The 16,314-nt window shown below is 40.6% G+C and overlaps 1 protein-coding gene across 2 annotated transcripts in view; it reads left to right on the top strand.

Annotated features, from left to right (window-relative positions):
* Positions 1 to 13,851, top strand: part of PHF21B (PHD finger protein 21B) — a 239,156-nt gene extending 225,305 nt beyond the window's left edge. For both annotated transcript variants that reach the window (XM_060778145.2, XM_060778146.2), the window contains 2 exons: positions 1,475 to 1,578; positions 10,232 to 13,851. In XM_060778145.2, coding sequence (XP_060634128.2) covers positions 1,475 to 1,578; positions 10,232 to 10,459 — 332 coding nt within the window. In that variant the 3' untranslated portion in view covers positions 10,460 to 13,851. The remainder of the gene's footprint in view (positions 1 to 1,474; positions 1,579 to 10,231) is intronic.
* The last annotated feature ends 2,463 nt before the right edge of the window (positions 13,852 to 16,314 follow it).

Genomic DNA, 16,314 nt, shown 5'->3' with positions numbered 1-16,314 from the left:
CATCAGTTGGGTACCGCTCCCCCCAGCACCAAACGCCACTATGGGCCAGAGTGGAGAGGGGGCCAGGGGACAGTTCCATCTTGTCTCCTGCATATGTCATCAATTGGGGGGCCCTCCCCCCAGCACCAACTTCCGCTCTGAGCCAGAGTGAAGAGAGAAGGGGCCAGGGGACAGTTCCATCTTGTCTCCTGCATATGTCATCTGTTGGGGGGCCCTCCCCCCAGCACTAACTACCGCTCTGGGCCAGAGTGAAGAGAGAGGGGGCCAGAGGACAGTTCCATCCTGTCTCCTGCATATGTCATCAGTTATGGGCCACTCCACCACCCCCCCCCCCCCCCCCGGAACCAACTTCCACTCTGGGCCAGAGTGAAGAGAGGGGGGCCAGAGGACAGTTCCATCCTGTCTCCTGCATATGTCATCAGTTATGGGCCACTCCACCCCCCCCCCCGGAACCAACTTCCACTCTGGGCCAGAGTGAAGAGAGGGGGGTCAGGGGACAGTTCCATCTTGTCTCCTGCATATGTTATCAGTTGGGGGGCCCTCCCCCCAGCACCAACTTCCACTGTGAGTCAGAGTGAAGGGGGGGGGGCAGAAGACAGTTCCATCTTGTCTCCTGTGCTATTCTGATAATGTAATGTAATGTAATGTAATGTATTGTATATACATATAGCATTTATAACATTATAATGTAATGCAATATAATAATGCAATATAATTCGAAAGAAATATCTAATTATAATAATATGATACTATAATTAGATATTTCTATTACACGTAATATTGCTAATAATATTACAATATAATGGTATAATACAATATATTTAATACTGCTTGAACTATGCTAATAATATAATATATTGCATGTGTATATATCTTGTAAGCCACTCTGAATCTCGGGGTGAGAAGAGCGGCATATAAATGTCGTAAATAAATAAATAATATATCCGTACCTTCTGGGCACAGTGCAACAGCCCCAACCCAGCGGTGGATAATCCACTGTGTTTATAAAATCCTTTTCTGTATCTCCTGCAAGTTGAATTATTCATATAGTAGGCATAATTGGTCATTTGCTTAATATATTCAACAGTAATAGCAAATGCTTTTTTAAAAAAAAAAAAACTGTATGGCTTAGAACAGGGGTGTCAAACTCATTTTCACCAAGGGCTACATCAGCTTTATAGTTGGCTTCAAAGGACCATTTGTAATTGTAAAACTATATAAATGTTGTTGTCGAAGGCTTTCCTGGCTGGAATCACTGGGTTTGAATGTGGGGAGAACAGGTTGAGCTCCCTCTGTCAGCTCCAGCTCCCCATGCGGGGACATGAGAAGCCTCCTACAAGGATGATAAAACATCCGAGCATCCCGTGGATAGCGTCCTTGCAGACGGCCAATTCTCTCACACCAGAAGTGACTTGCAGTTTCCCGAGTCACTCCCGACATAAAGAAAATGTATTCTGTTGCTTTTGTTTCACAGTCAAAGAAGAGCAGAAGAGGAAATTATTGAAGAGGAACAGTGAATTGAGAGGAGAACACAGGCAGCTAGACGATAAAGAATGCCACCTCAATAATGCAGTGAAGGTATACTGCTATGTGTTAGTTTGTGAAATTGGTTAATCATATATAATGTTTGAAATCATGTGTATAAAAGTATAAAAGCAGTTTCATAGAATCCTAGAGTTGGAAGAGACCTCATGGGCCATCCAGTCCCACCCCCTGCCAAGAAGCAGGAAAACTGCCTTCAAAGAACCCCCAACAGATGGCCATCAAGTCTCTGATTAAAAGCTTCCAAAGAAGGAGCCTCTACCACACTCCAGGGCAGAGAGTTCCACTGCTGAACAGCTCTCACAGTCAGGAAGTTCTTCCTAATGTTCAGATGGAATCTGCTTTCTTGTAGTTTGAAGTTTCCCCTTTCCTTTTCTAAGCCTCAATCTAGCTAAGAGAATCTGGTGGGAAAGTTACTTTTTCAAAGACTACAGCTCTTTGAATCTTCCCTCCAAAATGTTACAAAGGCCTCAGGTACATTTTTTTAGAACAGTTGCGAAAGATCTATAAAATCGATCAGCCACAACATGTTAATGTATTGCCGAAGGCTTTCATGGCTGGAATCACTGGGTTGTTGTAGGTTTTTGGGGCTGTATGGCCATGTTCTAGAAGCATTCTCTCTTGACGTTTCACCTGCATCTATGGCAGGCATCCTGAGAGGTTGTGAGACCTCACAACCTCTGAGGATGCCTGCCGTAGATGCAGGCAAAACATCAGGAGAGAATGCTTCTAGGAGATGGCCATACAGCCCGAAAAACATACAACAACCCAACATTTTAATTATGTTTTCCTGCTCAAAGTGAGAGGGTTAAGTAACAAGCATCTCTACCATAAGTTCCATACTGCACCTTTTGTTAAAGTTCACACTGTATAGGTTTTGCTGTTCTGGTGTGTTTCTATGTATTAAATTTTTAAATGTCATCTGCATTAGTAGCCAATCACATTTTGTTTTTTAACACTGGGCAACACACATTTTGGTGCCTCAGATTTTAGCCCTGTTTCTCGGTATATTTGACCTTCTGATTCCAAAAATGGCACCAGTTTTCCCCTCTCAGCTCTAATTTTTGAGATACAGCACATAAGTCATCTGTCAGTCACTGTCTATCTACCCATAGAAAACTATGATAACCATATCTAGAAACTAGATAGGGTCTATCCCAGTGGTTCCCAACCTTCCTAATACCGTGACCCCTCAATATAGTTCCTTATGTTGTGGTGACCCCCAACCAAAAATTATTTTCATTGCGACTTCATAATTGCAATTTTGCTACTGTTACAAATTGTAATGTAAATATCTGATATGCAGGATGTATTTTCATTCACTGGACCAAATTTGGCACAAATACCAAATACGCCCAAATTTGAATACTGGTGGGGTTGGGGGATTGATTTTGTCATTTGGGGGTTGTAGTTGCTGGGATTTATAGTTCACGTACAATCAAAGAGCTTTCCGAACTCCACCAACGATGGAATTGAACCAAACTTGGCACACAGTACTCCCATGACCAACAGATAATACTGAATGTGTTTGGAGGGCATCAACCTTGAATTTTGGAGTTGTAGTTCACCTACATCCAGAAAGCACTGTGGTCTCAAACAATGACAGATCTGGACCAAACATGGCACAAATACTCAATATACCCAAATGTGAATACTGGTGGCATTTGGCAAAAATAGACCTTGATATTTGGGAGTTATAATTCCTGGGATTTATAGTTCATCTACAATCAAAGAGCATTCTGAAACCCACTGATAATAGGAGTGGGCCAAACCTCCCACACAGAACCGCCATGCCTTGAAGGAACTCCCTCCAGCCCCACATGCTCTCCCATCGCCTGTACATGCGCATCACATGTACATCCAGAGAGTACTGTGGACTTTTATATTGTTATGTATTCATATGTGTTATGTAATTATGATGTTGTTGTTTATTGTTTGCGTTTTTGGTTTTATTCTGTTGTAATTTGTTGTCTGTGCTTGGCCCCATGTAAGCCGCCCCGAGTCCCCAGCGGGGAGATGGTGGCGGGGTATAAATAAAGTATTATTATTATTATTATCATCATCATCATCATCATCATCATCACACTGCCATGCGCCAAGCATGCCTGCTCTCTCCTCCTCACTCGGAGTCTCAGAAATAGTGCTCCCCTTAGTTGAGAGGCTGAAGTTGAAATGTTTTATTTGTACCTCCAGCTCTAAATCAGTGGGAATTTCTTACTAAGATGTGAAATTGGATAGACATCAGAATTAGAAAATGAAAAGCGTGCACACTTCATTGTTGAAATGGAGGCTTTGGCTGGAGACGGCAGAACTACAATTTTAAATAAAGATCTAAACTGATGACAGCAATTAAAATATGCCACAAAATAGCTTACTTCTTGAGGTTTTCATTAGATTAAAATGGGGCGACTGAGAGGCTAGATTCAATAAAACACAATTAAATTAAAAAGCAATTGAATGTAATGGGATGCTAAGAGACCAAGGGATAAATGGACCCTGCACATTACAGTACAAAAGGCTACATTTCAAAATTGTATATTAAACTTTAAAATATAATTATTTCAAATATGCATTGGGGAGGTTTTACTTTCACTATATGTGTAAAAGTATATGCCTCTGTTTGATGACAACATTCATGGCTTTTTATCTAGACACTACATATTCCACATCCTACACACACTAAGCGTTAACTGGATTTTATTTTGACATAATGGTTGTTCCATCCTTATTTCAACAAGCTCATGTCACACAACGTGTGTCTGTACCTGTCTTATAGGGATACAGTCAGAAATAATATCTGTAAACTTGTTTGTATACATGTTGGTAGCAACAGAAATTATTCAGTTTCACCCCTTTCCTGTATTACAATAATTATTAATAAGCACTAATTGCATGTCTGCCGGTCTCCTCTTCCTGTCTTGCACACGGCATCATGGGAGCCTTGGGGCATGTCATGATAGCTGAAAAATGTTAGAGGAGGCTTTCTGTGCCCTGTGCGTAATGATGCCTTTGTGCAAGAGCACAAGGTCTGCTGTATTTGAAATTATGCATATTTAGAATTGGCACAAGGTTGGCATGAAATTGATTATTTTTTGTTGCCCACGATTTGCGTAAGATATTCATAGGAAGACAATGCAGCTTGGCATCCTTCAGAGAGGAATGTCGCTCAAGTAGTGGTATGCGGAATTTAAGCCAGTTTCTCGTTGAAAAATGTGTTTCAAACTTGTTTTCCCCGAATGGCTTGTCATCGTTGGGTTGAGACAATGAAGGCCCCCGCTTTAGCCCTTCATTCCATACACACACACACACACACACACACACACATATGACACTAGCCGTACCCTGCCACACATTGCTGTGGCCTAGTCGGTGTATGTTTTGTGTGCGTATATGTGTGTGTATTTGCGTATATGTGTATAAATGTGTGTTTGCATGTGGTTTTGTGCATGCATTGTAATGTAATTTTTATTTTTTGGCTTTTAAAGTCTCTTCTGCTGTGTTTTTCAGTGTTTTTATGAATGATGGTCACTCGTTGGCCTGATAGGTGTAGTGTCCAAATTTGGTGTCAATTTGTCAAGTGGTTTTTGAGTTATGTTAATCCCACAAACAAACATTACATTTTTATTTATATAGACTAGCAATGCGTTGTTGTGGCCCAGTCTGGTGATGAGAAAGTGTTGGTTTCTAATACATGTAATTTCTTTATGCTTGTGGGTAAACAGTATTTCGTGCTGTTTCTTTGTCAGTGTTGATGTGGAGAGTGTCTGGTTTGCCTACTCTGGAACATACAACATATAATTGTCCTTCTTTAGGGGTCCCTTTCAAATCTATATCTCTCTGTGTGTGAATCATATCTGTCTATCTATATCTATGGCTGGATGGCTCTTTGTCAGGAGGTCTTTGATTACATTTCTTTCCTTGGTGAAGGGAGTTGGGCTAGATGGCCTTAATTATTTTCTGTTGGTCCTGGGGGTTCCGTGTTGGAAGTTTGCCCCAGTTCCGTCATTGGTGGGGTTCAGAATGCTCTTTGACGTAGGTGAACTATAAATCCCAGTAACTGTAACTCCCAAATGTGAATGTCTATTTTTCCCGAACTTCATCTGTGTTAATATTTGGGCATGTGAAATATTCGTGCCAAGTTTGGTCCAGAACTATCTTTGTTTGAGTCCACAGTGCTCTCTGGATGTGGGTGAACTACAACTCCCTAACTCAAGGTCAATGTCCACCAAAACCTTCTAGTATTTTATTGGTCATGGGAGTCCTGTGTGCCACATTTGGTTCAATTCCATCATTGGTGGAGTTCAGAGTGCTCTTTGATTGTAGGTAAATCCCAGCAACTACAACTCCCAAATGACAAAATTAATTTTTTGAGTGATGGTCACTCCTTGGGTTAGTAGGTGTCTTGTGGCCAAATTTGGTGGCAATTTGTCGAGTGGTTTTTGAATTATGTTAATCCCACAAATGGACATTACATTTTTATTTATATAGATCAGGCCCACCCCTTGTGATATCAACTCTTTTTGAGTAGCCAACGTTTTATCTGTTGGCGATACACACAACGAAGAATTAAGCAAACAGCTAGCATTCAATTCACCTTGAGTTGTAGAAACGGTATACGGATTGATCTGTTTAGTCAGAATGAGCATACAAAGTGAAATAGGTCAGTTTGTGGTCTGGGAAGACTGAAGCTGAAAGCATGCTTCAGATTGTTTAACTGTTGTATTATCCCGTAGTACAAACATGCATATAATAAACATAAAATTGTAAGTATTGAGTAGGAATAAATGTTTTGAGAAAAAAAACGTATTTTTTAATACTGGAAATTCACTTTCACTATATGAGTTGCACACACTCCATGTCGCATTGCAAATTGCTTTCAAAGTCCCTTCATTTCCGAGGTGGCCTCTCCTGAAGAACTAGGATTTTGGGGGCAGGGAGAGAGAGCTGTAATTTGAGAAATACCCCTGGGGCACATCGAATTAATTGTGCTGTTCTTTGGATGCTAGCCAACCGAGACATGAATAAAAATCCAACCCCCCCCCCCCCTTTGTAATCCTGGGCATTAATTCAGATTCCAGCATGCTTTTGACTCTACTCCCCCATCTTCAGTGTAATTCGCAAGGGAGAAGGGAGCCTAGGATCCCAGCTCAAGCGCTCCCATTTAGCCACCGTGGCAATGCCAAGACACTTAAAGACACTGACATTGATGAGCTGTTTGCCATAGTTTTTAAAAATTAAGTTCTGTAACCTCTACCATTATATTACAGAAGTATTAGAGAAACAAAATCGACAAAGAGATTACATACTCTTCCAGTATAGCTCAATTTCTACTCCTTTCTAATTCCATCTTAGTCTCCGATTTATATCTTTCTCCTTATTTCCCGCCCCACTTCCTCTCCCACTCTCTTATCTCCCTCCAGGAACATTTGAGATTCAATTTCGGCTTTTATTCTATTTGCTGGATCGTGGAGATATTCCTTGTATTTTCTTTTCCCCTTCACTTATTTATTTATTATTTATTTATTTACTACACTTGTAGACCGCCGTTCTCAGCCCTAGGGCGACTCACGGCGGTGTACAACATATAAAAACAATTTACAATAGAGGCAATATCACAAATAACAATAACAACATCACTATCAATAATACAGTTACACTAAATCATTCGCGACGTCTCATAATAGAATCACAATCCAATCTCGTTGTCCATATTCCGTTCCAATCATCACCAATTGTTGTAGCACTTAGTCAAACGCCTTCTCAAACAACCACGTCTTTAGTGTCTTGCGGAATGTCATAAGGGAGGGCGCCTGTCTGATGTCTACAGGGAGGGTATTCCACAGCCGGGGGGGCCACCACCGAGAAGGCCCTATCCCTCGTCCCCGCCAGGCGTGCCTGTGAGGCAGGCGGGATCGAGAGAAGGGCCTCCCCAGACGATCTCAAAGTCCTCGTGGGCTCATAGGCCGAGATGCGGTCAGACAGGTATTTTGGGCCGGAACCGTTTAGGGCTTTGTAGGCCACTTTGACTATCAGTTCTCTCCAATTTGAGACCCAGTTGCCCATAGGATATCCATTTATATATTTATTTTTCCTTTCAATGATACAATCCTGGAGCATATAGTCAGCTAAATATTCATACCATTTTTTAAAATTTGGCTCTATTTTTAGCCCCGATATTTCTTCCATCACACCCTTTATTTTTTGTACCTTGTCACATTCCCATCACATAGGCATAAAGGTTACTGTTTCACCACATGTATGCCAACATAATTTTGTTACGTTTTTGATAATATGGGCAAATTAGTAAGGGCTTCTATACCATTTTGTCAGTATTTTCTGTTGTACTTCCTTAATTCTTAGATGTTTAATTGAGTTAATCCACAAATTAATGTAATAAATATTAATATTTAATAATAATAATAATAATAATAATAATAAAACAACTGGAAAAATGACACGATAGGAGGTTTTAAAGATCTAACTGTAAAGACTGGCACAAACCACTAAAGGTGGTCCCAATGGTGATCGGCACACTGGGTGCAGTGCCTAAAGACCTTGACACAATCAGCACTGACAAGGTTACCATCTGCCAGCTGCAGAAGGCTACCTTACTGGGATATGCACACATTATTTACCAATACATCACACAGTCCTAGACACTTGGGAAGTGTCCAACGTATGATCCAATACAACAGCCAGCAGAGTGTGTGCTGTGGACTCATCTTGTTGTGTTTCAAATAATAATAATAACAACAACCACAACCATCTGCAAGCTGCAGAAGGCCACCTTACTGGGATCTGCACGCATTATTTGCTGATACATCACACAGTCCTAGACACTTGGGAAGTATCTGGCGTGTGATCCAATACAACAGCCAGCAGAGTGTCTGCTGTGGACTCATCTTGTTGTGTTTCTAATAATAATAGGGGTACGGTTGTTTTTTGTAATAATTGTGCATTGTAATTGCTTATTGGTAATTTATGGATAATGTGTTAAGTCAATTGTTATATGTTGTATGGAACCACTGCTGTTTCTACTGTTTTTACTGTTTGTGAACCGCCGTGAGTTGCCTTCGGGCTTGAGATACAGCGGTATATAAGCAAAGTAAGTAAGTAAGTAAATAAATAAATAAATAAATAAATAATAATAATCTTTATTTATACCCCATCACCATCTCCTCAAAGGGGACTCGGGGCGGCTAACATGAGGCCAAGCCCCAAAATAATACAGCAAAATAGAAACAAAACAAAACAGCAGAATACATAAAATAACAGAATAAAATAAACAGTGCAAGATAACATAATAAAAAATCAAACACAAAAGGCAGGCCAAATGCACGAGCTAAAATGTTAAAAACTGGGATGAGATCAGAATACAAGAGTGTATAAAAAAGTGGATTTGTAAGGAAGGAGCCCAAAAAGGGGGAGCAGTGGGGTTTGGTTTTTATTTAATTTTTAATTAATTTTTATTAAAATAAAATAAAAAGTAAATTGTTTTACATATAAAGTGGGAGAACAAAAAACATTGAAGAAAAGTAGGAAAGGAGAAGAGAAAAAAGAGGGGAAAAGGGAAAATAAAAAATAAATAAAAAAGCATACAGTAATGACAATAGTTGTACTTCCAAATTCTTCCCATCCTGGGAACCTCATTCTTCTTGCGGTGTCTTTATTTTAGTCCTTTCCTCCTCAGGTATATCTTTTGTTGGCGAAGACTTTGACCAAAGATGCTGGCTAAATTATTAATTTTCTCTTCTCTTTTTCCATATAAACTCGGAATAAATGCCAGTTAGTCTTTTTAATCGGCTTTCCGTAATGTCTTTTTAGAAGTTGGGTCAGTTCCTCCATGTTCATCATTTCCGTGACTTACATTATCCATTGTTCCTTTGTAGGAATTTCCTTTTGTCTCCACATATTCACATATGTTATTCTCGCTGCCGTCGTTAGCTAGTTAAGGAGCACTTCTTTATTACGTTCTATAAAACCCAATAGGAAGTATTCTGATTTCATTTGGAATTTGATGTCTAAAATTTTCTGTTTCTTCATGTATATATAATTTTCCAAAATCTTTTGTCTTTGGGTTTGGTGTTTATTAAGGACAGGGGAAAGTGCATAATGAGGACAAGTGTAGATGAAAACAAACAAAATGGGTTGAATGGTCACTCTTGGAAGGCACATTGAAAAAGCCAAGTTTTTAGATCTTTCTTAAAGGCTGCTAGGGTGGGAGCTTGCCTAGTCTCACCAGGTAGCGAGTTCCAGAGCTGGGGGGCCACAGCGGAGAAGGCTCTCTCTCTCATTCCCACAAGTCGTGCTTGTGATAAGAGGGGTGAAAGGAGGGTCTCTTCAGAAGATTGAAGAGATCGTGCAAGTTTATGGTAGGAAATGCGGTCACAAAGGTAGGTGGTCCCAAATGGTTCAGGGCCTTATAGGTGATGGCCTGCACCTTGAATTGGGACCGGGAGATGAACGGCAGCCAATGGAGCTCCTTGAACAGGGGGTTGATCGCTTCCTGTAATTCACCCTATTTATTTCCTCTTTCCATACTTGGATCAGTGTACATTTCAAATTGAATTGTTTTTCTACTAATTTACTATCTATATGAATCCCATAATTCCTTGCTTTTTGTTTGCCATAAGAGGGACATCCAACTGAAATTGTGCTGACTCTTTTCTCCCCGTTTCTCTTTTGACAGAAGTGCTTAGAGCTCAAAAGCAGCCTACTGGCCCAGCAGAAAGGGGTCCAGTCCTCACTGGAGCGCCTCAAAACTCTGGTTAGACTGATACAGAGTGAGCAGATGATTCAGGTTACAATGACAACCACCACCACCTCCTCCCTGCTCACTGTCCCCTGGATCAAACCGTCTCCTGCCTCAGCCACCGCTCTCCACAAAGCCTTGCAGCCCACACAGGGGAACAACTGACAGGCTGCCCAGGGGCCCCGTTTCTCATTACGAACAAATACAACACAGAGACAAAACGTGATCTTGGGATACATGCAGACACACACACACATGTAATGTTGATGGGGAAACGACAAATTGTATCATGAAAGAAAATGAGGAGAATCGATGTCGGACCGCTTTTATCGCATCCGGACATTGGGGGAACCATTTGGTCCAATGTTACAACTCAGTGTCATGGCAACTTTTCACCGATGTCCCGCTGCAGTTTTCTATTGCTGAGATTTTCAGCGTTTAGAATCTTCTTTTCTTCTCTCTCTCTCTCTGTCTCCCGATCTCTCTCTTGTTGTGTTGGCCTTAATGTATTTAATGAATGAGGAAAATGAAGCAGCATATGTCAGCCGGTGAGGAAGGGGGAGGATGGGACGGAGTGACCTTTGGGAAGGGTTTGAAAATGCTTTCCTTTTGGAAGGAAAAATAGTTTTAAATACAAAGAATTAGTGAGCTAGTATGCAAAGTAGATGGTAGAGTCGGAGGAAAAAAATGGAGATGGGTAACAAAAATGAAAAGCGAACGGCTTGGAACTTAGTTTGAGTTTCCGAGTTTTTAAACAAAACGGAACAAAGTATGTTGTGTCGATTCAGGTTGAACTGGGGAAGGGGCTGATGGAGAAGAATTACATTTGTGGAACACTCACAGAGCCTTCAAAATCAAATCATTTTTTCAGTATTATAGTTGAGAATTACAGATATTTAAATAAAAAATGTATGAAATTAGCATTTCTAGTGAAATATTGAGGTATTTTCATGCTGATGCTTCTGTATATGCATTCTAAAGTATTTAAAGAGGTATGCCTGCAAAAACCCCGTACTTTTGCAGGTTCTTTCAACTTATTTTGCTATTGATGTATTTTTCTCATGGAGTTTTTTGTGGAAGGTTTAACATAAACCATAATAGTGACAAATATCTTCAGCAGGTTGGGTCTTTCTTGGTTTGGGATGGGTTAGGTTTTTTTTAAAGAAAGAAAGCAAATAATATTTGTTGCTGCTTTTTTTCCTGTCAAGATAGTACAAATGAGATGCCAAAAACTTTACATGTTTGTACTGCATTTTTATTGTAAAATAAGAAATATGTAACACGTTTTTTTTTCTCTTCCTTTTCTTGCTTGCAGAATTATCTGCTGAGTAGTACAGGAAATAAACTGCCTCATGGGGTTATTTCTTTTAGTTGATATATCAGGAGTTTTCGAGGGAGAAATATGGGCTGTCAAATTCCGATTAATGTTTTTTATCATGTTTTTTTATAATTTTACTAAATTTAACCATATATGATACATTTAGCATTGGCCTGAGAAAATGCTTAGAGAATGTGACTTTATTTAATTTGATTTTTTTCACTAGCTAGTTTTCCTGATGCATCAAGGGTCAATTTGACCACCTCATAGGTCAAGCCTATGCTGGAACCCTGAGGCCTACCTCAGAAGTTAGTGATGGGCAAACAAGTTTCTTTTCAGAATAGCTTTCCCATATTCTCCTTTTTTTTTTCTCAATACGAGGAGAACACCAGTAAGCAGGAGCGCTATTTCAGATTCCAGGAGAGAAGCTAGATTTAAGATCTAGAGCAGCGGTCCTCAAACTATGGCCCGGGGGCCAGATACGGCCCTCCAAGGTCATTTACCTGGCCCTCGCTCAGGATCAACCTAAATCAGAAATGACTTGAAAGCACACAACAACAACAATCCTATCTCATCAGCCAAAAGCAGGCCCACACTTCCCATTGAAATAGTAAGTTTATATTTGTTAAAATTGTTCTTCATTTGAATTATTGTATTGTTTTTAAGTGTTTTCACACTACAAATAAGATATGTGCAGTGTGCATCATAGAATCATAGAATCAAAGAGTTGGAAGAGACCTCATGGGCCATCCAGTCCAACCCCCTGCCAAGAAGGAGGAATATTGCATTCAAATCACCCCTGACAGATGGCCATCCAGCCTCTGTTTAAAAGCTTCCAAAGAAGGAGCTTTTAAATTATAATCCAGCCCTCCAACAGTTTGAGGGACTGTGACCTGGCCCTCTGTTTAAAACGTTTGAGGACCCCTGATCTAGAGGTTTGCTCTTGGGTATAAAGGTAAAGACTTCCCCTTGACATTAAGTCTAGTTAAGTCCCACTCTGGGGGGCGGGGCTCACCTCCATTTCTAAGCTGTAGAGCCAGCGTTATCTGTAGACACCTAGGTCATGTGGCCAACATGACTGCATGGAGCGCAGTTACCTTCCCACCGAAGTGGTACCTATTGATTTAGTCACTTTCGCATGTTTTTGAATTGCTAGGTTGGCAGAAGCTGAGGCTAACAATGGGGGCTCACCCGGTGCCTCGGATTCAAACCACCAACCTTTCAGTCAGTAAGTTTTGCAGCATAATCCGCTGCGCCACAACCCCTGCTCTTGGATATAGTTAAGATTAATAGTGTAATCCTATATGGACCTACTCCAAACTAAATCCCATCGAATCTTTAAAAAAGTATTCCCAATATGTTTACTTAGGATGGCAATTTAAATTAAAAAGTATTGTAAGATCATTTGTTAAGGTTAGCCTTTAGCCATTCCCTATTAGAGCGATTTGATCCACAAAAACATGTTTTATTGCTTTAAACAAAGGAAACAACCCCCTCCCTTAAAACACAAAGCCACTTCATTGTTTTTAGACCGCCTGTTGAACCAGTCAGCCAGAACTTTAAGTGCTCCTGAGAAAGAATCGCATGTGGTCAAAAAAGGAAGGACAAAGAGTAAGATGTTTTCCTACTCTCCCTACATAACACTCTGATGTTTAAGTAGGTCAAAAGTAAGCCTCTATTTCCACATGCCGCAGGTGAGATATTCACACTAGTCTATCACATGGTGCCGAAAAGTCGAGGGATGTGGCTTTTGACTGATTGATTGGGGTTGCCCATCACTAGGCAGCACACAATCCCTTCAACCATTTTCACAACTCCGGGAGAAACTGTGCAGTACTATACAAATCTATTTTAATACACTTAACACTCTGTTGAACAAGATTTTTATATTCTTTTATTGATGAACAAAAGTGAACTAAGTAAAACATGGTTGTGATACATTGGTTATTGTATGCCAATTTATGCATTCAAATGTGGCTTGCAATGTAAATGTTTTCAGGTTTAATGGTTCTTTTTCCCCCTTCTCAAATGAATTTTAAAAAGAAAAGGGAAAAGCACAGAAAGTTGACTTAATGTGAAGACTTTCTGAAGAAGTGTTTTTCTGGGACTGAAAAAAAGTAGTTATTTTGGAAAAGGGACTGTCCCGTGGATAGTGTGCATAGAAAACAAAGTGTGTGTCTTAAATATACCAATGTAGTTTACTTCTTTATGATGAATTAAACTTGACTGACAGATTTAATATTGGTGTGGTCACTGAAGTGTATATCCTGCTACGAGACATTCATTTTGTCACCTAAACAAAATAATTGTGTTGTCCTTGTTTGTTGTCCAAATCTTTCCTGCTGGGGTTTAAAAGATAATTCAATTGCCATGCATTGGACCCCAGTCAACTGCACTCAGATCAAATCTGTACTAGACATTAGGCTTGGTTGATCCAAAAAAAGGTTCAAAACTCATGGCTTGATTCGGAATTGAATTCTGAATTTTTCCGAAACAAAATTCAGAACTCATCGAACTTTCTGAATCACTTCGTTAATGGTGGATGCGATTGCACAATACGCGAAAAACAGCACGTGGCACTGCACAAACTTCGAGGGATTATCTCTCCCTCATTTTTAGACCAATTTTGACAAAACTTGTCACTGTGGTAGAAAACATCCTCCTCTGTCAGCATACCAAATATCAACATGTTCAGACAATCCATGGGTTTTAGACAATTTTTTAAGTAATTTAAGTAATAAGGTGTATTATAAAGCAACTAAGGACACAAACAGCAGGGAGAAACCTTCTTGGCTTTTTGAAGTTGATTTCACTACTTTAGGAAGGATAATATTTTGACGTATTTGGCAACGCAAGGCAAACTGAGGAAACAAACTGCACCCTCACACCCCAATATTACCCACGCATTGCCCACCCATCCCAAATCTCAACAGCAAAAACACACAAGCAGTTACAAGGCAGTCAGCCAGGCAGGTCACAGCACTTCTCCCTGCCCTACTCTTCTCCCCACCCCCCAACAGCAACAACACACAAGCGGCTGCAAGGCAGGCAGGCAAGAGCCCTGCTCCCAGCCCTTCTCCACTTGCCCTGCACTTCCAGACGCTCTTCTCACAACCTCCCTTCCTTTTCTCTTTCCCCTTCCCTTCCCGGGCTCACAATGAGCCTATGTGCTGTTCTTTATATAGCGCAATGGCTGTTGTGCCAAAACCCCGCCCCTCCCCTCTCCTCCCCGAAACTTCTCCCCTCATTGGCTGGGAGGCAAGCATCCCAGCATGCAAGCTGAGTCACTTCTGAATAACTTCCTGAGTCGAAAGAAAAATGGCGAGAGAAGATTCAGAAGGGCAAAGGGACTTCCGGTTTTCTTAAAAACTTCAAAATTGCCCTCAAAAAAGGTAATTTTACTGACTTTATTCTGAATTATGAAGATTCTGACAGTACCTAGCTATGCCTACTACACATTGTGTAGATCAATAGTTCCCAACTTTTTTTTTTTTTTTGACCAGGGACCGCTCTGCAACATTAGTACCAAAAGGGTTACGAATCAGGTTTGGTTATTTGCCGATTCAGAAAATTGCATGAAATAGACCACATCAGCACTAGTTTCTGATACATATGCCATTTATCACTTCAAAGATACCATCCATCCATCTTGCCCTTTGTCGGCCCCTCTTCCTTTTTCCTTCCATTTTCCCCAGCATCATTGTCTTCTCTAAGCTTTCCTGTCTTCTCATGATGTAGCCAAAGTACTTCATCTTTGCCTCTAATATCCTTCCCTCCAATGAGCAGTCAGGCTTTATTTCCTGAAGTATGGACTGGTTGGATCTTCTTGTGGTCCTAGGCACTCTCGGAATTTTCCTCCAACACCACAGTTCAAAAGCATCTATCTTCCTTCGCTCAGTCTTCCTTAAGGTCCAGCTCTCACATCTGTAGGTTACTACGGAGAATACCATTGCTTTAACTATGAGGATCTTTGTTACCAGTGTGATGTCTCTACTCTTTACTATTTTAATGAGATTGGTTATTGCTCTCCACCCAAGAAGTAAGCGTCTCCTGATTTCCTGGCTGCAGTTTGTATCTGCACAAATCTTTGCACCTAGAAATCAAAGTCTGTCACTGCCTCCGTGTTTTCTTCCTCTATTTGCCAGTTGTCAATTAGTCTGGTTGCCCGAATCTTGGGTGTCCCTTCACGGTTTTGCTTGTGGCATTTTTGAGGTGCTCAAGCTCCAGTGCCTTGTCAACAGGGTATATATGATAACCATTTCCTGGGAGCAGAAAACTGAGATTCTACAAACCTACTTCCATGACATGTCACTTGAGTATCAGCGATTGATTCCAAACACTCCTGGAAACTACAAGTAATCCTGCCTTCCCATCCTCCACTTCCCAACACACATCCATGACAAGATGTGAATATACAGCCTCGTATTACTGTAGACACTTTGTGCACAATTATTTCATTAACTGGGTGGCACATTGTTAGTGTGTTTTTTAAAAAGTCCAGCCATCTTCCTCTGTTCTCTTTTGAAAGCTGTTTATACAAAGAGAGACATCATTCCGAAATTCCGAAATGAATCGCAAGCGCAACATCAGACAGAATGACATTTCCTTTTATCTATTTTTACCAACCGTGGCTTCTTTTCAAAAATGAAGCTGAGGTTGCAGGAAAGGTGTAAACAGAAACTGCTAAGAGTGTTTCTGAAAG

Source organism: Anolis sagrei, chromosome 5 (genome assembly GCF_037176765.1).
Source record: "Anolis sagrei isolate rAnoSag1 chromosome 5, rAnoSag1.mat, whole genome shotgun sequence".
Taxonomy (NCBI): domain Eukaryota; kingdom Metazoa; phylum Chordata; class Lepidosauria; order Squamata; family Dactyloidae; genus Anolis; species Anolis sagrei.
Note: the sequence above shows the minus strand (reverse complement) of the source record. Positions and strands in the feature narration are given on the sequence as shown.